Source organism: Odocoileus virginianus, chromosome 33 (assembly GCF_023699985.2).
Source record: "Odocoileus virginianus isolate 20LAN1187 ecotype Illinois chromosome 33, Ovbor_1.2, whole genome shotgun sequence".
Lineage (NCBI taxonomy): Eukaryota > Metazoa > Chordata > Mammalia > Artiodactyla > Cervidae > Odocoileus > Odocoileus virginianus.
The window spans coordinates 1015715-1043099 of record NC_069706.1 but is presented as its reverse complement, the minus strand read 5'-3'; the positions used below and the strand labels follow the sequence as shown (position 1 = coordinate 1043099).

The 27385-nt window shown below is 59.7% G+C and overlaps 3 protein-coding genes across 9 annotated transcripts; 1 reads left to right on the top strand and 2 right to left on the bottom strand.

Annotated features, from left to right (window-relative positions):
- Positions 1-121: 121 nt before the first annotated feature.
- Positions 122-10683, bottom strand: GNPTG (N-acetylglucosamine-1-phosphate transferase subunit gamma). Its single transcript, XM_020886434.2, has 11 exons — positions 10610-10683; positions 10442-10499; positions 10295-10362; positions 1428-1482; positions 1281-1364; positions 1116-1209; positions 937-1051; positions 782-864; positions 577-708; positions 420-501; positions 122-329 (listed from the first exon to the last, which is right to left on the bottom strand). Exons 1-11 carry the CDS (start codon positions 10659-10661, stop codon positions 232-234), a joined length of 921 nt encoding a protein of 306 aa, XP_020742093.1. The 5' UTR covers positions 10662-10683; the 3' UTR covers positions 122-231.
- A 15-nt stretch (positions 10684-10698) lies between these two features.
- On the top strand, positions 10699-13346 carry TSR3 (TSR3 ribosome maturation factor). Of its 2 annotated transcripts, none has more exons than XM_070460928.1 (6): positions 10699-10880; positions 10967-11165; positions 11544-11737; positions 12131-12307; positions 12460-12523; positions 12766-13346. In XM_070460928.1, the coding sequence occupies exons 1-6, from the start codon at positions 10769-10771 to the stop codon at positions 12938-12940; spliced, it is 921 nt and encodes a 306-aa protein (XP_070317029.1). In that variant the 5' UTR covers positions 10699-10768; the 3' UTR covers positions 12941-13346. The 2 variants fall into 2 exon arrangements, with proteins under 2 accessions (XP_070317029.1, XP_020742137.2); XM_020886478.2 differs by having other exon boundaries at positions 10700-10880; positions 10967-11186.
- On the bottom strand, positions 12938-26544 carry BAIAP3 (BAI1 associated protein 3). 6 transcript variants are annotated; one of them, XM_070460916.1, is made up of 35 exons: positions 26443-26544; positions 22512-22651; positions 22193-22280; positions 21973-22053; positions 21640-21747; positions 21134-21193; positions 20932-20998; positions 20663-20858; positions 20373-20417; positions 20171-20248; positions 19959-20061; positions 19513-19620; positions 19325-19420; positions 19089-19192; positions 18817-18937; positions 18226-18350; positions 18001-18091; positions 17806-17862; positions 17613-17710; positions 17458-17509; positions 17238-17368; positions 16968-17091; positions 16745-16888; positions 16565-16657; positions 16282-16473; positions 16132-16200; positions 15965-16044; positions 15756-15864; positions 15279-15350; positions 15055-15135; positions 14851-14971; positions 14648-14771; positions 14360-14565; positions 13892-14231; positions 12938-13135 (listed from the first exon to the last, which is right to left on the bottom strand). In XM_070460916.1, exons 2-34 carry the CDS (start codon positions 22640-22642, stop codon positions 14128-14130), a joined length of 3459 nt encoding a protein of 1152 aa, XP_070317017.1. In that variant the 5' UTR covers positions 22643-22651; positions 26443-26544; the 3' UTR covers positions 12938-13135; positions 13892-14127. The 6 variants fall into 6 exon arrangements, with proteins under 6 accessions (XP_070317017.1, XP_070317019.1, XP_070317018.1 ...); XM_070460918.1 differs by lacking the exon at positions 26443-26544 and adding an exon at positions 26273-26391; XM_070460917.1 differs by lacking the exon at positions 26443-26544 and adding an exon at positions 25983-26184.
- Between the last annotated feature and the right edge of the window lie 841 nt (positions 26545-27385).

Here is a 27385-nt window from a genome sequence, read left to right as displayed (position 1 = left end):
AATGCATAATCATTTACTCGTAGTGAATTGTTTAAAGTTAACACTTGTTTAAATTTTTTACACTATAGCATTTATGCAATGGTTTACAGAATTCATGGAATTATTTTTATCAGTATGGAAATTAATTAAAACTCTGATCTTTATTTTGTCTGCATCTTTGAGGACAGCCCCGAGGGCCTGCTGGCGCAGAAGGAGAGAAAAGTCCTCAGGCCGAGGCCCACAGCCCCAAGGTCACAGGGTGTCCCCACGCAGTCCAGGGTCGCCTCGCAGGGGCTCTGCTATCCCGGCCGTGGGTGTCTGGGGGCCCCAATGCTCAGAGCTGGGGGTTTCTGCCAAAACACCAGGCAGTGGGAGTCAGGACCCGACCGGCAGGCGCAAGGCCCTGGTGGGCTTGACCCCCTCCACCCCCCACCACGGACCTGCAGGCTTCCCGTAGGGGACGCCGTGGTGGGTCAGCACGCCTCGCAGTCTCTCTATCTCCTGCGACAGGGCCTTATGTGCCTAGACCGGGGGGTGGAGAGGAGTGGTCAGTCCATTGGTGGGAGGCGGTCCTTGGCTGGGGGGCCATGTCTGTACCTCCTGGCAGCTCTCCAGTGTCTCAAAATGCAGGTCCTTGGTGGCTCCTTCCCGCTGCGCCAATTCACTTGGTTCTGATGTCTTCAGATAACCAGCATCTTCAAAAATCGCCCTGAGCGACTTCTCGTAGCCCTGCAGGTGGAGGGTGAGGAGTGAGCACCCACTGGGCGCCCCACCCCCCGCCCGGGGCCCGCCCGTAGCTCACCTGGGCCGTGATCAGCTCGTCTGCTAGGTCCTGCTCCAGCTGGTCCCACCGCTGCTGCAAGACCGCAGGCAGGGTCGGGTACACTGAGGGTCCGACAGAAACCAGTGAGCTGAGCCCCTCTGCCCCCCACCCCGCCCGCCCGCCCAGGTGCCCACCTAACAAGGAGTGGGGGTGGCAGACGAGAGGCGTCTCGAAGGTCAGCGCGTAGACACAGGTGCTTGGCTCAGACACGTGGGCCAGCCGGTTGCTTTTGCCACAGGTGAGCTCCACCTGGGGGGGACCTTGGTGAGCGAGTGGGGAAAGCAGGCCCCGTCCCCCCGCCCCCGCTGCCCACCTTGCTCTGCCGGCTCCGTGACTGGCATGCATCGCCATCCCGCATCCACATGCCCCTGAAGGTGTTGTTGGTGATCTCCCATTCGTGCCAGATGCTGCGGAGGGGCAGAGAGTGAGGCAGGGTGGGGCACGGCACCCCCCAGGGCCGCGGCCGCACCCCGCTCACCCGAGGATCCCGCTGTAGGCGTTCCAGCGGAAGGTCTGCTCGTGCTGTGTCACGTTGTGGAACGGGCAGAGCTCGTACTTGTACCTGTGGGCACGGTGCCGTCAGCGGGGCCCTGGCCCCCAGCCTCCCTGCCCTGCCCTCACTCACGTGGACTCCACCAGGCTGAAGCACTTGCCAGAGAGTCTGGAGAGGTGCGCGGGCCCTGCAGGGAGAGAGCAGCCCGCTGAGTACGGCGCCCGGAGTGGGCCCAGAGCCAGGGCCCTGCAGGGACGGTGAGTGCCAGAAACGCGACAACCCGGCGGAGAGCACGAGCGACTTCAGAGCGCCAGCTCACACGCCGTGAGGACACTGCCGAGGACCACCGCAACCAGCAGTGCCGACCCCCGGCGTTCCGGAGACGGGCTCGCTGGCAGCCCGGTGAGCCCCTTGCAGCGAAGCTCCCGCCCCAGTGGGGCCGTGAGGAGCAGCCCCCCAGGAGGCTGCCAAGGAGCCCAGCCCCTGTTCTGCCCAACTCAGATCCCAGGCAGGAAACGGGGCTGCTCGTGAAGGCTGTGGGCAAGGGGTGACGGTCAGACACACACAGCAGGCCATCCAGGACCCAGGAGGAGTGCAGGGAGACCCCGAGGGGGCTGCACGCGGCCGCCCCCAGGCTCTGAACACACCCAGCCTGGTGAAGGCCGCCCCAGCACCGGGCCTGGCTACAAGGGACCCGCAGCCTCTCCAGAGGAAAACGCAACAGGACCACCTGGGAGAAGCCCAGATGCTGGGCTGTCTGAAGACTTCAGTTAGACAAATGCCTAAAATATGCATAAGAGGCTGGAGGGAAACAGGAAGGACCAAAGCGTGTCCAGAGAATGACAGGTGGGCAGAGAGGTGAACCATGTCCAGAGGAACTAGAAAACCCTGAAGCCGAAAAATACAACTGAACTAGTGAACCCACAGGAGTCCAACAGTTCTGAGCAGAGAGAACCAGTGACGAGACAGTGGAGGCAAAGAGGAGGGGCAGAGAGGGGATCTGAGGAAATAATTGCCCCAACCCAACAAAACTCATGGATCGACAGATCCAAGTGGCTCACTGAACTCCACGTACAACACACTCAGAGAGACCCCCACTGAGACAGAAGAGAAACGGCAGACACCAAGTCGAAAGTGGCAAGAAGTGACTTGTTACATGAAGGAATCAATGAGATTATCCACCCACTTCTCTGCTACATTTGGGAGGCCAGGAAGCAGTGGGGTGGGAGACAAAACTGTCAACCAAGGAGTCTATATCCAGGAAACCCTCCTCCGAGAGTGAGGCAAAATCAAGACCCTCCCAGACAAAGACTGAGCAATTTCATTACCACCAAGCCTGCCTTGGACAGAGCCCCTTGTTACCCCCAGGAAAGGCAAACTGAAAGCAGAGTCACGGTCCTGAGCCGCAGATCTACAGGGTTCAGAAGACGAGAGGCATGGATATAATTACAGATCCACGCTTGAAGGGTCAGTTTCTGAAGTCAACCACAAAGTTGGGGAGGGACAGAGTTGTACAGGAGAAGTCTTGAATTCACACCAACTTCAATCATGTACAAGTTAGACTTGAACAGTCACATGATCACATGTAATCCCCTGGCAACTGGAGAGGAAAAGGCTACGTAGAATACACACAAAAGGAGGTCGAAAGCAGGTCGCTTGGGAAAAAGTCAACAGAAGGAATGGAGGGAATGAGCAACAAAAGACAACTATAAAACAAACTTTGCTGTTTCATCTTCTCCAAATCCTTCCTTACCAGTGATTACTTTAAACGTAGGCAGATGAAACTCTCCTATTTGGAAGGCACAGATTGGCTAAAGGGTAAAGAAATATGACCCAACTGTGCGCACTTGTCATAAGAGATGCACCGAAGGCAGAGGGCGCAAGCAGGCTGAAAGTGAGAGGGCGGAGACAGCGCAAACAGCGAGCGCGGGGCCGGCCACGCTGGCGTCTGGCAGGACGGGCCAGCAGTCAGCAAGGTTCAGGGAGACAGGGGCGGTGTCACACACGACAGGGTCCCCTCACCTCGGTCGCGACAAGTACAGGCACACAGCACCAAACATCAGTGTTGGCAATGATGCCAAAGGCAACAGTGTGCCAAAAGGAAAACTAGAAACGTGGGGCTTCGAGATTAAACCTTACAAGGAATGGCTGGAAGGCAGCCTATAGAAAGCGAGAAAGTGTTTACAAGTCGCAGGATAATATCCAGAATATATAAACAGCTCCCATAACAACAACAACAAAGCCCCAAACAACCCAATTAAAAAATGGACCACGGGGACTTCCTTGGCCCCAGTGGCTTAGACTAAGTGGCTAAGACTCTGAACTCCCAATGTAGGGGGCCCGGGTTCTATCCCTGGTCAGGGAGCTAGATCCCACATGCCCCAACTAAGACCCAGCAGAGCCAAACACATCAGGAAAAAAATTTTTTTCAAAGATGGACCAAGGATTACTAGACATTTTTCTGAAGTGAAAAATAAATACAAATCAAATCCACAATGAGATATCACTTCATCTATATTAGTATGGCTATTATTAAACAAACAAACAGAAAACAAATGCTGGTTGGGATACAGAGAAACCAGAACCTCTGCACACTGCTACTGCTGGTGGGAATGTAAAATGTACAAGCCGCTGCTGAAAAGTTGGGTGGTTCCTCATAAAGCTTGAAGGAAATGGCAGCCCACTCCAGTATTCTTGCCTGGAGAAGCCCAGGGACAGGAGCCTGGTGGGCTGCCATCTATGGGGGTCACACAGAGTTGGACACGACTGATGTGACTTAGCAGCAGCATAAAGCTTAAGCATACGGGGTTGGCCAAAAAGTTTCATCTCGGATTTTTCTCTAAAGATTTTTCAGAAAAACCCAAACGAACCTTCGGCCAACCCAATAGACTCTCATGATACAGCAAACTGACTCCTGGGTGTGTGAACTGAAAGCAGGGACCCAAACGTGGACCATGTTCACAGTAGCCTTACTCACAGTAACCAAAAAATAAAAACCCAAGTGTGCACCAACAGATGAATAAACAGAATGCAGTGTGTATGGACAAAGGAATACTATTCAGCCTTGAAAAGGAAGGCAATCTTGCCACATGCCACAAAATGAACTTCTGAGATTTGTGCTAAGTGAAACGGGCCAATTGCAGAAGAACAAGTATTGTTATGACTCCACTTACATGAGGTACTTAGTTCATTTGAGCTGCTATAACAAAATATCACAGACAGGATTTTTTTCCTACACAGACAGGATTTTAAAGCAGCTATATTGCAACCATGTTCCAGGGTGTTAAGGAAAACAAGGCACATAAACAGAATCTCGGCAGATAAATAAAAATTAGAGATCTGAAACTCTAAAAATAATCTTTTAAAAAGTCAGAAATAACTAGCAATTTAAACCCAAAAATACCTAAAATACATGTATTCATCATGCTCAAGGGAAGCTTATTCCAAGAACACAGTGCTGGCTCAATATTAAAAAGCCAAAGCTCCCCACCGTATCAGTTCAGTCGCTCAGTCATGTCCGGCCCTTTTTTGACCCCATGGACTGCAGCACACCAGGCCTCCCTGTCCATCACCAACTCCCGGAACTTGCTCAAACTCATGTCCATCAAGTTGGTGATGCCATCCAACCACCTCATCCTCTGTCGTCCCCTTCTCCTACCGTCTTCAATCTTTCCCAGCATCAGGGTCTTTTCAAATGAGTCAGTTCGTCGCATTACGTGGCCAAAGTATTGGAGTTTCAGCTTCAGCATCAGTCCTTCCAATGAATATTCAGGACTGACTTCCTCTAGGATGGACTGGTTTGACCTCCTTGCAGTCCAAGGGCCTCTCAAGAGTCTTCTCCAACAGCACAGTTCAAAAGCATCAATTCTTTGGCACTCAGCTTTCTTTATAGTCCAACTCTCACATCCATACATGACTATGGGAAAAACCATAGCTTTGATTTTGCTGGCAAAGTAATGTCCCTGCTTTTTAATATGCTGTCTAAGTTGGCCATAGCTTTTCTTCCAAGGAGCAAGCATCTTTTAATTTCGTGGCTACAGTCACCATCTGCAGTGATTTTGGAGCCCCCCAAAACATAAGGTCTCTCACTGTTTCCCCATCTATTTCCCATGAAGTGATGGGACCAGATGCCATGATCTTAGTTTTCTGAATGTTGAGTTTTAAGCCAACTTCATCACTCTCTTTCATTTTCATCAAGAGGCTCTTTAGTTCTTTGCTTTCTGCCATAAGGGTGGTATTATCTGCATATCTGAGGTTATTGATATTTCTCCTGGCAATCTTGATTTCAGCTTGTGCTTCATCCAGCCCAGCATTTCTCATGATGTACTCTGCATATAAGTTAAATAAGCAGGGTGACAATATACAGCCTTGATGTACTCCTTTCCCGATTTGGAACCAGTCTGTTGTTCCATGTCCGGTTCTAACTTGATTCTTGAAATCATACAGATTTCTCAAGAGGCAGATCAGGTGATCTGGTATTCCCATCTCTTTAAGAATTTTCCAGTTTGTCATGATCCACACAGTCAAATGCTTTGGCATAGTCAATAAAGCAGAAGTAGATGTTTTTATGGAACTCTCTTGCCTTCTCGATTATCCAACAGATATTGGCAATTTGATCTCTGGTTCCTCTGCCTTTTCTAACTCTAGCTTGAACATCTGGAAGTTCACCATTCACGTACTGCTGAAGCCTGACTTGGAGAATTGGGGCCATTACTTTACTAGCATGTGAGATGAGTGCAACTGCACGGTAGTTTGAACATTCTTTGGCACTGCCTTTGGGACTGGAATGAAAATTGACCTTTTCCAGTCCTGTGGCCACTGCTGAGTTTTCCAAATTTGCTGGCATACTGAGTGCAGCACTTTTACAACATCATCTTTTAGGATCTGAAATAGCTCAACTGGAATTCCATCACCTCCACTACCTTTGTTCCTAGTGATGCTTCCTAAGGCCCACTTGACTTCACATTCCAGGATGACTGGCTCTAGGTGAGTGATCACACCATCATGGTTATCTGGGTCATGAAGATCTTTCTTGTACAGTTCTGTGTATTCTTGCCACCTCTTCTAATATCTTCTGCTTCTGTTAGATCCATACCGTTTCTGTCCTTTACTGTATCCATCTTTGGATAAAATGTTCCCTTGGTCTAATTTTCTTGAAAAGATTTCTAGTCTTTCCCGTTCTATTGTTTTTCTCTATTTCTTTGCACTGATCACTGAGAAAAGCTTTCTTATCTCTCCCTGCTATTCTTTGGAACTCTGCATTCAAGTAGGTTTCTCTCTCCTTTTCTCCTTTGCCTTTAGCTTCTCTTTTCTCAGCTATTTGTAAGGCCTTCTCAGATAACCATTTTGCCTTTTTGCAATTCTTTTTCTTGGGGATGGTCTTGATCACTGTCTCCTGTCCAATGTCATGAACCTCGGTCCATAGCTCTTCAGACACTCACTCTATGATCTATTTGTCACTTCCACTATATAATCCTAAGGCATCTGATTTAGGTCATACCTGAATGGTCTAGTGGTTTTCTCTACTTTCTTCAATTTAAGTCTAGATTTTGAATAAGAAGTTCATGATCTGAGCCACAGTCAGCTCCCAGTGTTATTTTTGCTGACTGTATAGAGCTTCTCCCCCACCCTAGAAACAGCTTGAAAGAGAAAACTCAGGACCGCCTTGATAGGTTTAGAAAAAACCTTTGACAAAACCCAACACCTATTCATGGTTAAAACTCAGCAACCAGGAACAGCCTGGAAGGTCCTCTCCCTGAGAAAGGGCTACAAACGGGATCTTCAGGCGGGAGACAGAGGCCGGGTGGGCGAAACCTCTCCCCACTGCTCTCGGGAAACCCAGAGGACCCGCCAGCTCGCAGGCGCACAGCTGGACTCCAGCTACTACAGGAGCAAATGCTAACCATGGGAATGCAGTGGACATAGTTCAGAATGTGGGAAACACGTGACCCAGTTTCCTTAGTAAATAAATTGCAAGGAGCCGGAGGGAGGGGATCTATAGATTCGAGGAAGCTATGGACGCACGTCGAGTGCACAACACACGGACCTTCCCCACTGACTCAAACCACCGGCCTGTTAAAGAGGATGAGAACATTAGAGACATCTCAAACAATGAGGGGATTTTACTGACTGCTACTGCTGTTGTGCCTTTCAATACATGCATACCAAAATATTACAAATAAATTGGGAGAAATTAGTTTCAAAGTAACCAGACTGGCAAAGAGAGAGCTGGGTGAGGGTGCCTAGTGCTTCTCACACCCTTCTTCCACTTTCACACATGCTTGAAATTGTAACTATTTTTAAGTCACGGAAAAATCAAAAGTAAAAATGTGTAGAGTAAGCACTAAAACTGAGCACAAGCAGAAACACGGGAACCCAACTGCAAATCAAACTGATGACAAAGAAAAGAATGACCTGGTGAAGGTTGGACCACAGTGCCCTGCAGTCCAACTTTGGTCGGACACACTCCAAAATAAATTGCAAGTCTCAAACCTCACTCACGTATTTCATAGTTAGTGAGACAGCTGGCTCAGCACATAATTAACCAGATGCATGTATTATTCCCTTTGACTGATTCCCAGGGCAAGGGTGGGGGGGTGGGGTGGGAACCAGGACAGCTGTACAAGGCATTCTCTGTGTGTGTGCGCTGATCACTCAGTCGTGACTCTTTGTGACCCCACAGACTGTAGTCTGCAAGGCTCCTCTCTCCAGGGAATCCTCCAGGCCAGAATACTGGAGTGGGTTGCTATTCCTTTCTCCAGGGCATCTTCCCGACCCAGGGATCAAACCGAGTCTTTACTGTCTGAACTACCAGGGAAGCTGGGAGATCCGAACTGTAATTATTTAGGACTAAACCATCATGACGTCTGAAACTGACTTTCACATGGTTGAGGAAAATGAAAGTTCACTTTTTAAAAACTGGAAATGAGAAAAAGGTAAAGCAAGCACAGCAGAACATCAACCCTTACACTAAAGTCGGAGTGTACGCTGCTGTTCACAGCCCCATTCCTCCGTTTTTCTACTGAATATTTTCACAGTAAAAAGCTGAACTCTGTCTAGAGTAAAAGCTCACAGCGGTACCATCCGTCTCTGATCTCAGCGCTCCACCCCCACCCCGTGGCCAATCCCTCTGGGCCTGGCATCTGTGTGCAAGGCCTGTATTTGGCCACTCCTTTTGCTGGACTCTCATCCCCCAGATATCCACAGCCCTAACACCCACTCCCCTTCAGTTTCTGACAGAAATTTCATTTCTCAGTCTTTTCCTGAACCCCCCAATTAAAACAGCAATCCCCAGAACAACCCCGTGCGCACACACTTCTCTGCTTTCCATACCTTCAGAGCACTTTTCACCAGTCTACATTTTACCTACTTTTTTGTTTATTCTCAACCTACTCTCCTACCAATTAAGACTGTCAACTCCATGAGGACATTGTATGTTTTCTTCATTTCTGCATCCACAGCATAGACCCTAACACGTGGTAGCATTCAATTAAAAAAATAAATATTTTGGGGACTTCCTCAGTGGTCCAGTGGCTAAGACTCTGCACTCCCAATACAGAGGACCTGGGTTCAATCCCTGGTCAGAGAACTCGACCCCACGTACCCCAGTGAAGAATCAAAGATCCCAAGTGCCTCAACTAAGACCTGTGGCAGCCAAATAAATATTTGTTTTAAAAAGAGATCTTGGATTTTTTATTTTTAATTGGTGAGATTCCCAGATGGCTCATTGGTAAAGAATCTGCCTGCAACGCAGGAGACATTGTTTCAGTCCCTGGGTCGGGAAGATCTCTTGAAGGAGGGCATGGCAACCCACTTCAGTATTCTTGCCTGGAGAATCCCATGGACAGAGGAGCCTGCAGACTACAGTCCGTGTTGTTACAAAGAGTCGGACATGACTGAGTGCTGTGCAGCTTGCAGGATCTTAGTTCCTGCATCAGGGATTGAACTCAATGCCCTTTGCAGCGGAAGCACCAACTCCTAACCATTGGACTACCAGAGAATCCCCTTGGATTTTTTGTTTGTTATATTTAACACCCATTTAACAACACAGCAATTACATTCCTGAGATCCTGTTGCAGGAAACCACTCCCACAGGTGTAGAAAGAGGGACGCCTAGAAGGAATATTCTCCTCAACAATGCTTTTAGTGACCAAACCCCATAAACAACACCTTGCTGGACAATGAAAGAACGCAGAGCATCCTATGGAATGCTAGGCACCAAGTGAGAAGAGCGAAGATGCCACAACAGCAAGTAAGCAAACCTGCATAGTGGAAGTCGCTCAGTCGTGTCTGACTTTTTGTGATCCCATGGATTAAACAAACAGTCCATGGAATTCTCCAGGCCAGAATACTGGAGTGGGTAGCAGTTTCCCTCTGCAGGGAATCTTCCCAAACCCAGGGATCGAACCCAGATCTCTCTCATTGCAGGCGGCTTCTTTACCAGCTGAGCCACCAGGGAAACCCAAGAACATTGGTGTGGGTAGCCTATCCCTTTTCCAGGGGTCTTCCCGACCCAGGAATCGAACCGGGGTCTCCTGCATTGCAGGCGGATTCTTTACCAGCTGAGCTACCAGAAAAATCTCTTGTTTTGAGCGGTAAAATGGTACTACTAAAAACAAGAAAGCAAAGGTCACACACAAAAAACCTACTACACGTTTTTTACGTGTAAGCTTATGCACGTAAACGCATTAAAAAACGTTTAAGAACAGACACCAACCTGATAACACAGGTCACCACTAGGAAAACTAAGGACTAAACCCCTAACTAGTGAACCCGGCATGGGCTCACTCTGGAAGGTTAGCGTGCAATTAGAAGGCTGACAAAGAACAGCATGAGCCTCCAAGCCCTAACTTCCAGGGCCCCTCGTCCGAGGCCGCCCTCCCTCCGGCCCCTAGCGCCGGCTCCCGAGAACTGACGCGGCCCACCGGTGTTGAAGCTGGGCCGGCTCCCTACTCGCCCCGGGTCCCCCGGGTCCGTCGTCGTCAGGGCCCCGCACTCACCAGACACGGGTGAAGGGTCCCTCTTGGGCTGGAGGCGACTGGTCTGGGGCAGGAACGGGTTGTTGAGCCTGGGAGATGCGGCAGGGTCAGGGAGAAGCAGCCCCGGGCCGCGGCGCCGCGCCCCCCACTCCCCGCGCGGCAGCTCACCCGAAAGTGTTGGGCTCTTCCACCACCTTCATCTTGGCGGCGCTTGCGGGCGCGGGCCCTGCGGGGAGCGAGCAGTGAGGAGGCGGACGGGCGGGCAGGCAGCGCGGGGCGGGGGCGCGGAGACCAGAGTGGGTGCTCCGGGACGGAGGCGCCGGGCTGGGCACTCACCGCGGGCCCCGAGCCCGAGCAGCACCGCCAAGCCCGCCAGCCTCGCCGCCATCGCTGCCGCGCGGTCACGTGGGCGCCGGAACCGGAAGTGGTGTCGCGCGCAGCTTGGCTGCCGGAGGAGCGGCGACGCGGTTCGTACCGCGGGTCCCGCTTCCCGCCATGGGCCGCCGAAGGGCCGCGCGCGGGCCGGGCGCGGAGGGAGGCCGCGCTCGGCGCCCTGCGGGCCGCTCCCTGGAGGCCTTCGCCGAGGAGGTGGGCGCCGCGCTGCGCGGTGAGTGGGGCGTGATCCTGAGGTGGGCCGGGGGTCGGGCCGCGGAGCCGCGCCTGAGGCCGGGTCCCCTTCTCTGCCTGCCGTAGCGTCCGTGGAGCCAGAGGCCCCTGAGGACCAGGGCGGCCCGGGCCCGGCGAAGCTGCCCTGCACGCTGGCCATGTGGGAGTTGGGCCACTGCGACCCCCGGCGCTGCACCGGCCGCAAGCTGGCCCGCCTGGGACTGGTGCGCTGCCTGCGCCTGGGCCACAGGTTCGGCGGCCTCGTGCTCAGCCCCGTGGGCTCCCAGTACGTGTCCCCCGCAGACAGGTAGGCTCGAGAGGACTGGGTGCGGGGAAACGGAGTGGGCCTGCCTGGACTCTTTAATTAGCCCCCAGCCCTGTTACATCTTTCCCTTCAGGGCCCACCTGTTTGTGTTGATGTGTCTAGTTGACCCCCGTTGCCTAGCACAGAGCCCAGGAAGTAGCAGGCTACAGTAAACACTTGTTGAGTGAATAAAAGCCTTATGGAGGAACAGCTTTCTTCCAACCGCCTCAGAAGCTGGGCCCATGAGAGTCCTTGAATGACACCCCTGAATCCCCAGGGCAGCCAGTTTCCTAGAACATAGCTGCCCTGGGGCCAGCACCAAGTTAAGTCCAGAGCCAAGCCCTTCACTGCTCTTGGCAGACACTTGGTGGCACAGTCTGGGGTCGCTGTCATCGACTGCTCCTGGGCCAGGCTGGATGAGACTCCGTTCGGGAAGATGCGTGGGAGCCACTTGCGGCTCCTGCCCCATTTGGTGGCCGCCAACCCTGTGAACTATGGCCGGCCCTGCAGGCTGTCCTGCGTGGAGGCCTTTGCTGCCACCTTCTGCATCCTGGGTGAGTGTCAGGCCTGGCAGCCTGGAGTCCGTGTGCTTTTGCTGCCAATCCCGGGAGGAGCCTGACCACGTGCTGGGCGGTGGCCAGGCTTTCCTCTCAGCTCCCACTTGCGTCCTCTCCCTGAGAGGCAGAGGTGAAGACAGAACGCACCACTGGCCTCCAAGCGCTTGTCAGGCTCTCGTCAGGGCACGACGGCCCCCAGAGCCCTGTTACCCCAACTCATCCCCTGAGAACTTAAGGCCCACACGGAGGCTCGGAGGGGCAGTTCCGTGAGACACCCTGTTGGGAGCGGGACTTGGTGGGCTAGAGGGCCGTAGGCCAGTGTTGGCGGGACTCTCAGTTTCTGGGAGGCGAGAGGGGCTGTCTACATCTCTGGGCTTCCTGCACCAACAGGCTTCTCAGACCTTGCTGTCATTTTGCTGCGGAAATTCAAGTGGGGCAAGGGGTTCCTGGACCTGAACCGCCAGCTTCTGGACAAATATGCAGCCTGTAGCGGCCCAGAGGAGGTGCTGCAGGCAGAGCAGGAGTTCCTGGCCCATGCCAAGGAGCACCCTGAAGAGGAGGAAATTGGTGAGGCCTGGCAGGGACACCTGCCCCCTGGGTGGGAGCCACGCCTGCCCCCTCCCTTGAGAAGCCCAGGGTTGGGAAGACCTTCCCGCCACAGCTGTGGGACTCCTGCTTCTATACTTCAGGACACTTTCCTCCTTGATTCCTCCATTCAGATCCCTTTGATGTGGACTCAGGACGAGAGTTTGCAAACCCCAACCGACTGGTAACTGACTCCCGGTAGGTCCCCTAGCTTCATAACAGCTAACCCAGGACTCTCTTCCACCTCTGATCTCAGCCCCTCCTTCTGCAGGGTGGGGGAGTGTCGTAAATAGCAGGATGGTTTTCTGACTGCAGAGAAGGGAAGCTGGAGGGGTTTCCACTTTGAGAGGACGGGGAGTAGGAATCTGTCCTCAGCTTGGGGGCTTTGGTGAGTGAGTAGGTGTGTCAAGGAGGCCAGTGGACATACCCCTGTCTCTCAGGCTGCCCAGAGATGGTGCTGACAGTGACACTGAAGATGAGTCTGAGGAACTTGGGCCTGACCCTGACGATGGGGGAGACAGCAGCAGCAGCCCAGAAGAGGAGGAGACTGCTGAGCAAGGGGCTGAAGCCCCCACAGAGATTTGGAAAGGAATCAAGAAACGGCAGAGAGACTGAAAGTTCAGAGGTGTATTTTTGGAGGCGGAATGACGAGGACATCTGGAGACAGCAGTGCAGCTTGTGGGAACACAAACGAGCCTGGCGGCCTCAGGCTGTGCAGCTGCGAGCAGGACTGGACTCTGACCAGGTTCTTTCCTGGCGCTTCTTACCCAGTCTTGCTCTGGGTCCTGCCTCAGAGCCCTCCCAATGAAGCTGCAAGCCAAGAAGACCCCCGCGTGAGCCTCTGCTTCTCGGCACTCGGCCTGCGGGTGTGGGGGGACCCTTGGCCTCTAATGAGACAGATCCTGCCTAGAGAGCCTGGGGTGTAGAGATGGGACCCCTGTGTAGGTCTTGTGTGGATGCTGTGCGTTCATGAAAAGATGGCCACACAGCTGGCCAGGTGGCATGGAGTGCCTTACACTAACCCAACCAGCCTGGCGTGACGTCCTCAGCCTCCAACAATGACCACAGAGGCCCCTCTCCTGGGCCTGTGAGCTGGGTGGGGACTGGAGACCTGTGGAGCTCTCAGGCAGAACCCCCTCCACATGCCCTCTTGGGGAGGCATCCCCACAGAAAGTGGGGGCACTGCAGGTGTTCACCTCTCCCTCTGAGGCCTGGATTGTCCAGACTCCAAACCTAGACCTTCCAGCTTCTCCGCTTAGGGAGACTCTGCCCCGACCCAGAGAGACCCAGGACAAAGCTCTTGCCTGGTTACATTTAGGGGTGGACCATTCTATGTTGGGGGGAGGGCTCATGGCAGTCAAACGACACTTCTAGCCTCTCCTCGCTGGTGCCAACAGCACAGCCATCACCCACTCACCGGGTGTGACTGATCCGCCCCCCAGAATGTCTCCAGGTGCTGCCTAATGTCCCCTAGGGGCAAGGCCCCCAACTGAGAGCCCTGCCCTAAGACCAGCCCCCCCTCCCCCCACGGGGGCCAGGGAACCTGAGGGGAAGTAGGAAGCTCACCTGGTGGCCAGGACTCGCCCAGTCGGCTGTCCAGATCCAGCAGGGTAGGGCGTACTGGGCACAGGGGTCACAGCACACACCGCACAGACGTGGCGGGGGCAGAAGGGAGCCGGGGAGTCCAGCCACAGAACACACCATGAAGCGAGGGAGGGTGCCACGGCCCGGCTGCACAGAGCTGACCACAAGGCAAGAACAGCGCGGGGACGTGGGGAGGGCTTGGCTCTCGCCCGCAGGGCTCAGGGGTCCGCCTCCATGTACTTCTCCAGCTCCCGGAGCCTCTTGACAAACTCCTGCGCCTCCTTGTTGGGGCGACCCTCCAGCATCCGAAGCGCCGACCTCACTGCGGGCGGGGGCGGGGCCGGTGTCAGTCCTGCCGGCCCCGCCCTCGCCGCTCAGTTACCCTGGACTCTGCAGGGGGCGGGGCCAGCATCAGTCCGGTTGGCCCCGCCCCGCCGGAAGCTCACTCACCTTGGGCTCTCGGCCGGCGCAGGTGCAGGGTGACCGGCTGGCCGGCCCTCGCGCTCCCTCCCACCTGGGGCCTCGCGACGCCGCTAACACTGCCCAGGCCCAGGGCTGCCTCCCCCGCGAAGTCGTTGGTGGACAGCCAGTCATGGTCCATGACGGTGAACAGCACGCAGGCGCCACGGCGGCGGCAGGCCTCTGCGGGCACGGAGCTGCGGGGGGGGGGGGGAGGGGCGTGGTCATCTGGAGCCCTGCTCCCCACTCTGGGCCGGCAGGGCGGGGAGGGACACTCACAAGTAGAAGAGCTCGTCGTACACGGGGTGCAGAGTCCGGCTCTTGACCTGGGTCCTCTGGCTGCGGACCAGCGGGAAAAGGTGCGGCGGACCCAGCTCCACGATCACAAAGGGGTCGCTTAGGCCTGGGGACACGGCTGTGAGCGCACCCCGCCGCCAGCCCCGCCCCGCCCGGTGGCAGCCCTACCCGACGCTCGCCCGCACCGTTGGCATCCAGGGGGAGCAGGTCAGCGGCGTGCAGCACCTCCACCGCCAGCCGCTGCTCGGCCGCCTCGTAGTGGCAGCGGACGCTCAGGCGCCCGAACCGGTTGTGCTCCAGGGATCTCTGTGGAAAGGCCAGGAGGCCGATGAGCCGAGTTCGGGGTCGTCGGGGGGCGGAGCCTCGTGCGCGCACCTGGGCCGCACTACCTGCTTGAGCTTGTCCAGGTAGTACTGCTCGATGCACTCCCGGGTGGAGCACTGGTGCAGGCGCAGCTCCTCCTCCAGTCTCTGCAGGGAGGAGGTGGCGCCTGGTGATGCCGAGCTCCTCACCGGCCCCATTTCACGCGCGGGGCAGGGCTGAACTCAAACCTGGGTCTCAGATGTCCGCCCCTCCCCCTTCCTCTGTCAGAGGGCCCAGGGCCAAACCTCACCTTGTAACTTCCATCTCTCAGGCTCTCCAGGGGCAAACCCTGGCCCTCAGCGTGGAAAAAGTTGACCAGTGCCTGGGGTGGGGCAAGAAAGGAGAGGTGTCAGGGGCAGGGTGACTGCTGGAGACAGAGAGTGGGAAGGAATGGAGCCTTAAGCAGCACCCGGCCTGGGCTGTCTGGAACCTAAGGCAGAGCCACTCATACCTGGGCCGTATCAGAAGCTGCCAGGAAGCTTGGGGAAATGAGGGCACCTGAAGCCAGACATCTGTCAGAACAGGTGGCCCAGGTGCTTCTGACTCAGCAGACTCAGGGAAAGAGATGCTGCCCGATGGCTTCCCAGAGGAGGAGTGTCTGGGCTGGGGACTGGGCCAGAAGGGGGCATGCAGCTGGAAAGGTCAGCAGTCTTATTGCCAGGGGGTGGGGTCAGAGGGGTCAGGAACCAGGAGTTCAAGCAGGAAAGGCTCTTCCATGGGGCCCTACCTCCAGCGTGAAGTGGAAGCGCCCGTAGAAGTCCGCAGACACGTCTCGGTTCGCTCCCAGAGCCTGCAGAATGGCCTGCAGCAGCAGCTCCCAGAGGGCCTCCAGCACCCTGCAGGACGCTCAGCATCTGTGACCCGACCACAGGCCGGGCCTGCTCTCCCCACCCGCCCAGGACCGTACCTGCTCTGCCCACCCGCTCAGGACCGTACCTGCTTAGATTTTCCTTCACCAGCGAGGCGTTCAGCAGAGCCAGCTTCTCGTCCAGGTACTTCAGGAGGGGGGCCACGGCCTGCAGGTAGGGTCCTCAGGCTGGGACTGGGCCCCAGTGCACACGCGCATTCCCTGGGAGCCCAAGCCAAGCTGGCCACACACTCACCTCGTCATTCTGGATGGAGTCGGGCGAGAGACTGACGTGCTGCACATACTTCCTGACGTCACCCACCATCTGCGGGAGAGCAGGAGAGTGGTGTTCAGCACCGTGGGGTGCAGGGAGGGCCGGCCGGTCCCCGCCCACCGGCCCTGCCACCTTGGAGGTCAGGTGTGCCGTCACGGTTCGGGCCTCCCGCTGCAGGTCCTCGTCCAGGGCCTGCGTGCAGCTGAGCAGGGGCCGTGGGAGTGTGCCCTCCAGCCCTGCAGCCCCCTCCGGCCACGCCAGGCCACGCAGTGCCTGGCCAGCAGCCTTGCGGAGGAGCTCCACGTCGTTGAGGACCACGCAGAGCTGGGGAGGTGTGACAGACGTGTGTGGGCTGGCAGCTGGGTGGTGGCCACCCTGGGCCTCCGCCCCCCACTCCTGTGCCCCCCCTGCTCACAGGCTCGCTCACTGCCTCTCCGGCTGCCCCAGGCTGAGCATCCACCTTCTTTCGCAGCAGCTCTGTGTAGAAGAGGGCGGCTTCACACAGGTCCTGGGGTGGAGGACAGGGGCTCAGGAGCTGTGGGCCATGTCTTTTCTGCACCCAGACCCTGATCTCCTCTTGGTGGGTAGTCCCCACCTGGCTGAGCTGGGTGCCTAGTGTCTGGGCCTGGGCGGGGTCAGGCCATGCCAGGCAGGCCCACAGCTCCTGGATGTGGCTGAAGCAGAGGCCGGCAGTGGCTGCGGAGCTGCTGTGCTTGGAGGAGGCATCCATGGGCTCCAACTAGGAAGCAGGAGGAGGAGCCCAGGTTGGGTGGGAGCCCAGATGAGCCCAGCCCCCTCAAGCCTGAGGGCTCACTCACTGTGTCCACCTCCACGGCTCCCTGAAGCCTCCACTTGGTTTGGTCCCGCAGCACCTGCAGCCAAAGCTTCACAGCGGGCAGGAATGGGGCGTGGATGCCGGCCAGGGCGAGGGAACGGCTGTCCCTGCAGTGGGAGGCCCATCAGCGCTCACCCTGATCAAACACCTTGAGCCAACATGTCCCAGGTTCCAGCCTGTGGAGGCCCTGGGGAGACGGCACAGAGAGCCCCTCCAAGAGGAGACTGGAGGACAGGTGGGGCAGGGCACCCACCGGCCCGGAATGCTGCTCCAAAAGCGCTGGATGTCCGCCAGGGTCAGGTAGAGCTCAAAGAGCCCTGAGGCCACCTCCAGGGTCATCTTGGGGCTCAGCTCCTCTGTCAGCACCCAGGCCTCTTCAGCCACCTGCCCAGGAGGGTGGACTCAGGCTCGTGGCAACAAGGAACCCCAGGCCCCTTCCCAGCCAGGGGGCTCTCCCAACGACCCCTACTCACCAGACGCTCCAGCTGCCGAAAGGTGAGGGTGAAGAAGTCGACCTTGATGATGCTGCAAAGGACACACCTCAGACACCTGCTCGCCCTGCTCCCCAGCCCAGTGGTGGCACTTTAGGGGCTGGGCGCAGGGGCAGCAGGGAGGGCCCTGGCCCCACCTGTGGAAGAGGCTGGCGTAGATGCCATAGCAGGACTGCAGGTCTTCGTAGACGGCGTCAGCCAGCTTGACCAGCCCGGCGAGGCGCTGTGGGCCTGGCTGCAACGAGGCCCAGCACACTGACCTTCTGGCCTGCACTCACCTGCGGCCCCTCACCTCCCCTGTGGCCACGCCCCCCCACTCTGCCACCACACCTGCTCACGAGGACTTTGGGTGTTCAGGAGCCTGTCAAACCATTCACGGTTGCCTCTCTGCAAGGGAAGCCACCGAGGAAGCATGTTGGGTGGGAGGGAAGGAGGGCAAGTGTGTGTGGTTCCGCAGGTCCAGCCCGAGGGCAGAGGCACAGGCAAGGATGGGCAGTTAGCTCAGACCCAGCTACCAGATCGCACCTTCAGGGCAGCAGCAATGTCCATGTTTAGCTCTGTCTCGAAGGGGCAGATCTCAAACGAAGGCTGGAAGATCTGCAGCTTACCAAGACACCTGGGCGAGGGGTTGCAGCTGACTGGAGGGTGCCCTACCCAGTCCCCCCACCCCCACCCAACCCCCGGCAAGCGGCTGCAGCCACCCAGTCCCCCAGCCCCAACCCCCACTGGCAGATGAGCGGCTGCACCCACTTCAACAGCAGCTCCAAGCGGTAGACGGCTGTGCTGTTACTGGCAGGGAAGTAGTCCCGGAGCTGTCGCAGAAGCTGAAGCCCAAACTCAGAGAAGGCAGAGAAGCTGTCTGCTAGGCCCTCCTCCTGAGGGACAGGGCCCTTCAGAACGGACTGCTGAGTGCCTGCTCCTCTGCAAAGCAGCCGGTCTGCAAAGCCCTGCCCTGAAGAGCACCCTCCCTACTATGGGCCTCCAACCCCACTGGCCTCGCCCTAGTGCCCTCTCCAGCCTCCACAGCGCCCCCTGGAGACACAGACGCCCCCAGGGCCTTCGCAGCACTAGCTGCGCCTCCTTCCATGCGGCCCACTCCCTCCGCTGCTCGCAGGGCTGAAGCCGCACGGCCTGCCTCCCGTGGTATCGCACAGCCCGGTCCTGGGACCTCACAGCAGCAGCTCTCTCCTAAGTCCCGCGCTTTGTCCGCTTGTTTTTAACCCCCTACCGCTCCCACAGGCTGTGCACTCCAGCAGGGCAGGACTCTGGCGGTCCTGTCCCTGCTTGTCCGAGCCTTAACAGCCCCTGGCACACCCTCCAGAAGCATTCATGCGAGCCCACCTGCTCCTGAGGCAGCGAGCCGGCCTCCTCCCAGTGCGCCTGCAGGTCCTCTAGCAGCCCCAGCAGGTAGCCGTAGTCCAGGGTGCGGGTCTGATGGTGGCGGCTGCTGACCTGCCAGTGCCTGCGGGGCCCCAGCCCAGGCTCAGGGCAGCTGCGTCAGGGGCCCGACCCAGCAGGGAACCCGTGTACCTCCAACTGACAGCCCCGCCCCTTTCCGGGCCCCGCCCCTCACCGCCCGCCCCGCCCCTCGCGACGCGGCCCCGCCCACTCACAGCACAGCCAGTTGCAGTGCCGACAGGTTGTTCTGTGCGCCGTGCAGGCAGAGCACGGTGGCCGCAGGCCCGCTGAGCTCGCCGCGCCAGCTGCTCGAGTTGGGCTGGGGGACGGGCTGGCCGTGGGTGGAGGCGGGAGACCCCCATCCCCCCTCGGCCCCCAGGTCCCTGGTCCCCTCCGCCTCGCCCTCCCCACGCCGCCCCTGGCTGCCCCGGGGGCCCGAGGTTGGCGCTACCTCTTCGGCTCGGTGCTCGAACTGCAGCAGACGGCTGAGCAGCAGCAGGTACGACAGGAAGCCCGACCGCCCACGCTGGCTCATGTTCGTGTCCCTCTGGAACACAGGGCCGGCCGGTCAGCAGCCCTTCCCGAGCCTGTGGGCTGGGGCGCAGGGCTGCAGAGTCGGGGGGAGGCCTTGGCTCCCACCTGTGTGGTGATCAGCTTGAGGACCAGTTGGCAGTCGCCCTGCACCCGGGAGGCGCTAGAGCGTGGTTCCAGCTTGAACCAGCGGTCCTCTCCGGCCACGGGCACCTCCTGGGGGAAGGGGGTTCAGATCGGTGGTTCTGCCTAACCCCCTCCCCTCACAGACTGTCTCTGGGACCGCAGGGAGAAACAGGCCTCTGCTTCCCACTAAACGCTGGTGACCAGCACAGGGGCCCTCAGGGGTGCCTGGACACTAGAGGTTCCTAGAGGCTGTCCCTCCTCCCTTGCAGCATGGTGTCCCCCCAGCCCCGGCCCAAGAAGGATGGGAAGCTGCTGGGGCATCACAGGACATAGCCAGCAGCAGTGGGGCAGGACTGCTGCCAGGTGGGAACACCAGGTGGGACACCCAGGAGCAAGCATTCAGCAAGCGAAACTGCCAGCCCACTCACCCGGACGGGTATGTTGAGGCACCCCAGGAAGTCATCAGTGTGGTCTTCCGTGGGCCCCGCTGTCCCATTTGCCCGGGCAGACTTGACAATCTGTTTGAAATACCTGGGGGCAGCAGGATGGCTTCACACTGGTGGCCCCTGAGGAGCCATCACCCGCTGGCCCCTTGGCCAAGCTGAGAGTGTCAGGGGTGTGAGGGTCCCACCTGCCCCACCTGCTCATGCCCTTCAGGCCGATGACCTCATTCAGTTTCCTGCACGCTTCCACCAGGGACACATCATCGTCATGATCCCTGGAGGGGGGCGGTGGGGGGCCTGGCTTGTCTGCAGCTCAGCCTGGCTCTGACTGCCCCCTCCCGCTCCGCCCAGACCAGAGGCGCCCGCACCCCCTGCCCTGCAGGGCACAGGGGCCTCTACCAGATGTCCAGGTGCAGCTGGTCTGTGCCCACGTCCTCGATCTCACTGTAAGGAGAACAGAGAGGTCCCCGGAGGGTCCCGGTGATCCCCTGCCCAGCGCTGGGGCAGGGACAATTTCTGAGCCTCAGTCTCCTGCTCTGGAAAGTGGGCACAGGACCAGCCCTTCGGTTCCGGGGGCAGGCACTGACACCTCCTACAGGCACAGCTGCCCCCACGCAACCCCAGGACCGGCCGGCACCACAGCAGACCACACCCGACCACCCCGCCGCCCGACTGGACGGGGGCCTTACAAGAGGAAGTGCTCCTTCCATACGGGGTTCAGGGTGCTGCTCTTGACCTCGGTGACCTGGATGCACTTGGCTGGCAGTGGGCCACCTCGCTTGCTGCCCTTGCGGAAGCTGAAGCGCTGCTCCTTGTGCGGGCTGGGCTCCTGCACGGCGCCCGAGGCCGGCAGGATGCCCAGCATGCAGTACGGGTCACTGAAGCCTAGGACATGGTGGGTGCCTCAGTCCCAGTCCCGCCCCCATGGCCCCCAGACCCGGCTGGCCCCCCAACTCACCATTGGGGTCTTTGGCCAGCAGGTTCTTGGCACGCATGACGGAGACTTTCAGGGCATAGGTGGGTGCCTGCAGGTGGAGGGCAGTGACGGTCTCTGGGGCTCAGTGTGGACCTGACACGGCTGGCCCCGCGCCCCTTCACCCTGAGCCTCTGCCCGCCAGCACTGCAGGGGGCGGCATCTGCCCAGCGGGTGGCAGCCTCACCTTGGCCTTCTTCACACGCTCCACAGCCGCGGCATGCTCCTCCGGGCCAGTGCCGAACACCTGCGGGTCGGCAGGTGTGAGGCCCAGGTGCCCTTGAAGCAGGCCAGTTATCATCCCAGTGGCTTCACGGGGTGGGGGGAGCACACACAGCAGAAGAAAGGGGTCTGTCCACCTGCTGGTTTGTCCTTTCTACCTTTCTCTGTGTGTCTGTCTGTTCATCCTTCTGTGTGTGTCCTACATCTGTCTACCTGTCTTTTCCAATGTTCTTTGTAGCTGTGTCCATCTGTGTGTTCTTCTGTTTGAATGTGTCTGTGTGTCTGTCCATCTTTCTGGGCATGCCTGTCAACCTGTGTGTGTCTGCCTGTGCACCTGTGTGTGTGTGATGTATGTGGGGCAATTCTGTGTGTGTTGTTCAGGCGACAGTGACATAAGCAGGTGGGGTAAAGTGTCTCAGCCACCCCCAGAGATGGGCCAGGCCAGCCGAGTGGGCCGGGCCCGGGCCTCACCTGCTGCAGGTAGCTCAGCAGGGCCTCCTCGTCATCCACCTGGTCCGGGCCCATGGTGCCTGCGCGGTGAAGGACCGTGTACAGGGCCTCCTCATAGAGCATGTCCACCTGCAGGCGGGGGGCGTGGGCCCTGAGTCCCGACCGCAGGGGCTCTCAGCTCCTCGGACGCACCCTCTCTGCCCAGCCCCCAGCCGCTCCTCCCACTGGCAGAGTCCGGTCTCTGCCTCTGCGCCTTTGCACCTGCGGGGCCTCCACCGGGGGTCCCTCCCCACCCCTGACCTCTGCTCACTCCCATAGGGAGGCCCACCTACCCCAGACCCCCCACCCCCTTACCTCCTCTTGGCTCAGAGTTCTCAGGCCACGGCTGGGGTCCACGGGCTCTGCGGGGGCAGGTGAGCGGCTGCGCAGCAGGACCTGTGGGTGCCGGGGGGTGAGTGTCTCCGTGACTCCCTGACAGGGAGTGCTCCAGGGAGGGAGGGAGGGGAGCACGGAGCAGCCGCTGGGGAGGCCGGCTCGGGCCCCCGCCGGGCAGCAGGGCCCGAAGCATCCGCACCTCAGGGCACGGCAGCCCCTGTCTGCCCTCCCCCTTCTTCAGGATGAGGCGCATCTGGGCGAAGAACTCCACACCATCTCCGGGTTTCCTGCAAGAAAAGCCACTCTCGGGGTCAGCAGACACTCCCCATGCTGCAGATCGGAGCACGTGCCAACCCGCATGACTCAAGGGGATCCCAGGGTCTCTAAACAGCTGAGGGTGCAGTGAGATGCTCTCCACAGCCTTGGGTTCAGAGCCTCCTGGGCTTCCCCTGGGGGCCGTGCTGGGCGGCTGGTGTGTGAGGTCAGGGGAGGAAGGGAGCCGGCTGGGGGGCACCCACCAGGCCCCGGCCGCAGGCTCCGGCAGGTCAGCGCTGCTGCTGGCTGGCTCCTCCTCCGTCCTCCGGCGGAAGGATGGGCACACCTGCACCTGCCTGAGCACGCTGCTCTTGATCTCCAGCAAGGTGGACATGGCGGCGACCTGTGGGCAGAGAGCCCTGCCTTACTGTCCCCTGTGATCACATCAGATGCCACACTGAGCAGTGACGGAGGTGTGACCGGAACGCAGAGGTGCCCACTGCTGGGGCCACGGGCTCCAACCCTCCCAGAGCTGCAGACTTGCCCAGTCCAAGCCCCGCCACCCCACAGGTCCAGGCTCCCCAGACCAGAATGACTCGGACTGAGCTGGTTTCAGGGGAGACACAGGCAGGGGGCCACCAGGCCCAGGTCCCATTCCTCACTTGGCATGAAGAATCCCCGTGTCCCAGGGTGACATCTAGGCTGCTCCAGGCAGGATGCTGCGTGGTGACTCAGTTGCTATGGCAGTATAGGCCCTTGGAGCAGACAGGGGCTGCAGCCCCACAGCCCACACTTTGCAGAAGGGGAGTGGGACCTGCTCGGGGGACACCTTCCTGTCCAGGGGGCCCGGCCCTGGGACGCCCCTGAGGGGCGCGCACTGTCACTGCCGACTCCAGTCCCCCAGCCTGATGGGCCTGCGCTGTTACAGCCTCACACCTTGGGGTGCTCAGTGCCCCCTGCAGACCGCGGGGGTAAGCCACCAAGGGCCCTGCAGTCTGCTTCTTCCACCCCGTGACCTGGCCCAGGCAACTACCTCCGGCCTTGGCCTCCCGATCCCCCCGCCCCTGGCAACTTCCCACAAGGTGGTCTCGTGTTCCCGCGCTGAAAATCATCAGGACAAAGCAAAGACCCTCTTCCGGGCCACCTCTGCCACTGAATGCCACCCACTGGGCTCCCTGTCCCTGGCTTGCTGGCCTCTGTGTGCCGGACACACCATGCACCCCTTGGCTCACCCGGGGACCTGCCCACTGCCTGGGTCCTGTCCCTGTCCACTCCTGAGGGCGTCCCCACCAGTCAGGCACATCAGCCCGAGCCTGTCCTTTTCATTTGACAAAATAGGAAATGGCCCTGCCAGATCCAGCTCTACTTGCCCAGCTCTCACGGGCACCTGGCACTGGGGTAGCCAGGGAGACCTGCCCTGCCCTGTGTGCCCGCCGCCAGGGGTCATGTGAGTGCTGGTGTGTCCTCGTTTACAGGCTTGGCCTCATCCCGGACGGTCACCCTCTGCTGGGACAGCGGGGCCGGGCACACCTGCCACCTTGAGGGTCCAGGACAGACTTTTTGAGCAAGCTGGGTGTATCTCTGGAGGGGGGGCGGTGCCCGGGCTGCCATTGCTGGTGTGTGACCCCCGCCAGCTCTCAGTTCCTCATCTCACTCCCTGATCCTCCAACCCTGGAGCTGCAGGGCCAGGGGGACCCATCCGGCCAGACCCGAGAGCTGGGACAGGAGGGGAGGCGCGTCAGGCTCCAGCAGCCCCGGGCCCCCCCACGGCGGTTGGTGCCTTCCCCAGGGAGCCCCCACCCCTGCGGCGGGCTCGGCATCCCAGAGAGCTGTGAGGTCCCTGGGGGCTGGCTGTCATGGGTCCCCTTTTCCTCTCTAGCTGAGTGGAAGACGCTGCTCCCCCAACAGCACCCCAAAGCCAGGGAGCAGCCACTGCTTGAGCTGTTGCCAGGGCAACCGCCAGCTGCGTCTGTGTGTGACGGGGGCTCCAGGGCTCACAGTCCTGGAGACAAAGATGACGCAGGAGTGAAGTGGCCTGAGCTTCAGGGTGGGGGGCTTTCTCGATGAGACCAGAGTGTTCAAGGCAAGGGGGGGCCCCCTCCTCAGACCAGCCCTGGGCGGGGAGTGACGCTCTGCTCCCCGCACCTGGACCAGGAAACCGAGACCCCAGGCTCATGAGGCCCAGGGTCACCCAGCCAGCAGGCAGCCCAGGATGGAGTCACAGCCTCCCAGGCTCTGGCGTCCAGGCGCTAAGCTCTCGGCTCATCCTGGGCCCCAGGTCCAGGCAGGCCGGCCTCCCGCTATGCTGCGGGCTCCTCCCCGCTCCCGTCTCAGCCTGTGTCCAGGAGGGAGGCAGCAGCGGTGTCTGGGTGCAGAGGCTCTTCCTGGGAGCTCAGAAGCCCCCTCTGTCCCCTGGGGACCCCTAGGCTGCCTGCACAGCCACAACCTCGCTGCACCTGGCAGCCTGGGCCCTGGGGCCAGCGGCACCCACTCAGAGCTGTCCTGGGCAGAGGGCATGGGGCCCATTGCTAGGGAGCACTTACTGGCTACCAGGGGCTCTCAGCCTGCACAGGGCAGAGTGAGCAGCGTACAGGCTTCAGGGGACCCCCGTCTGTCTGACGGGCCCCACAGGACTCCTTCCTGAACTTTCAGTGTCTCGGTCCCACCCAGGTCTGGCCAGAAGCTCTGAGCAGGACACACCTGTATCCCTGCTCAGGCCTAGCCACCTGCTCCAGTTTGTCCAATGAACAGAGTGAGGCCAGCCAAGGAGCTGGACGCCCCACAGGCACCAGGGCCCAGCTGAAAGCAACAGGCCTGCTGTGTTCCAGGGCTGTGCCCAAGGCCTGGGGTTGAATGGGAAAGGATCACTCTGCAAAGTGTCGCATTTCACATCCCAGCGATGGGGTGACTTGCCCGGAACCCAGGGCTCAAAGCCATGCTGTCTCCTGCTAGCCCACCTGGGGGCTGGCACTGAAGCAGGCAGGTCTGGGGCAGTGGGGCTGAACTGGAGAGCAAGCCTGGTCTTCTAGAAGAGTCCCCAGCAGCCCACTGGCCGCCCTGGACGTGAATCAACCCCCTCAGGGTGCTGGGGCTGCTCACTGAAATCGGTCCCTGGGGACTTAGGGGTGGGGCATCCACTGATGCTGCCCCAGAGTGTGTAAGGGGGCGGCAGGAGGTCTGGCCCAGCCACCTGGCTCTCCCTGCTGCCCAGCCTAGCCCCCAGCTGACCCCCTTCTCTCCTACAGGATTTCCGGCTGCCCCCTCTCCGCTGACTCTCTGCACTGTGCTCGCCTGCACACAGTGTGGCTGCAGTGCCTCCTGCAGCCCACCTGGGGTGGCTCTTAGGAACACTGCTCACTGGGGTCTCGTCCCCACCCAGTCCCAGGGAGGGGTCTGAGGTCTGTATTGTAACCAATTCTGCGAGCGGACCTAGAGCTCTAAAGCCCAAGATCAGCAGTAAAAGGTTGGCGAGATGCTTCTAGAATGCACGCATTTAAAATCAAGTGCCCGTAAGATCTTCCTCAGAGGTCCCCTCCAACCCGGCCCGCCGGGCCCTCTGACCTGCTCACCCCTCCCACTTCTCTCAGGGACACCCCGCCTCGACTCTTCCTCCCGACCCCCGCGCGGACCTCGCCCCCCCCCACCCAGTTCTGTCGGGGTGCTTCTCTCATTGGTGGGTGTTCGGTTCGGGGACAGTTTGGAAGCCTGGAGAGGGTGTGTTTTGGGGGACTCACCCAGACGTCGGGAAGAATTTGGGGAAAACAAGGGGTCCTGCCAGGATCCGCGGGAGGGGGAGCGGGCCGGGCTCAGGGGCGTCTTAATCGCTGGAGGGTGGACTGAGAAACGCCGCGGAGGGTCTCAGGGTCTACGGTCCCCGCCCACCTGCGGCTTCCCCCGGGGATAGGGCGCCGGGTCCGAGCGGAGTGACCCTGCGCATCCCAGGGCGAGGGGGGGAGGTGGTCCTGGAGCCCCGCGCCCTCCGCGGCTGGGAGGTCTGGTCCCCCCGCCCCTCCGCAGTGCGCACCGTCTCCCGCTCCGAGGCCCCGCTCCTCCAAGCGCGCGCCGGCCTCGTCTCCCCGGTGCCGACGGCGCGTCTTGGCGACCTCCCGGCGCCCCGGGGTGGCGGCGAGCGCGGTCCACCGGCGGGACGCCGGGCTGGGCTTCGACGGCCGGGCAGGAGCCCGCGGCACTCACCGTGGGCCGGGAGGCGGGGGCGCGGGGACGGGGCTCCTGCAGGCGCCGCACTCGGCGCCGGCTCCGGTGTCGCTCAGGCGGCGCGACCGCTCGCAGCCGCCAGCGCCGACGACTGAGCGCCAGGGGCCCCGAGCCTGGGCTGCAGGGGCCGGGGGCGGGCTGGGCCTGCTCGCCCCGCCCCGCCGCTCGGGACCCGCTTCCGCCCCGCCCCCGCCTCCTTCGCGCTGCCCTCCGCCCGCGCCCGCGCCGCTAGGGGCGCAGGGCGAGGATCCACGTGCCCCTAGTGCCCGGGCCACGGCCCCCAAGGGGAGGGGGCTCGGGGCTGCAAATCAACCCACAGACGGGTATGAGCTGGAGCAGACCCGCTCTGCGTCACGACCCCCTCTCGGGGACGCCAGGGCAGAAAAGAGTCGCCGAAACCGAGCAGGATATGCCGGGGCCCGCAGCGCAGACTTTTCTGGAAGGGTTGTGTGGTCATCGCCCTCCCAGCCAGCAGTGTCCCCACCACCAGCCTGGAGCGGGCCTGGGCCTGGGGACTCAGCCTCCGCAGTCCCAACCGCTCATCTCAGAGGGGATAGCCCGCACTCCGGGGGTTGTGTGTGTGTGCTGCAGGCGTCAACTCAGAACGCCCGCAACAGTCCTGGTCACCGAAAGGGCGACCGACCCCACGGCCCACATCGGGCCACCTGCCAGGTTACCCCGTCGGCTGGAACTCCTCTCGCGCTGTGCCCAGCCCATCTTTGGCACCCCTCCACGGCTCCATGGTCACCTGGGGAACCCGTAAAAACAGCTTGCTGGGCCCACCAGGGCCTGCTGACTCCCAGAGCCCCCGCTGGGCCTCGCCATCTGAGGCTCCTCAGATGCGTGGGCTCCCTGGATCCCCTTCAAGCCTTTAGTAGAACCTGCTGGACCCTCAGAGCACCTTGTACTTGGGGGATCAGAC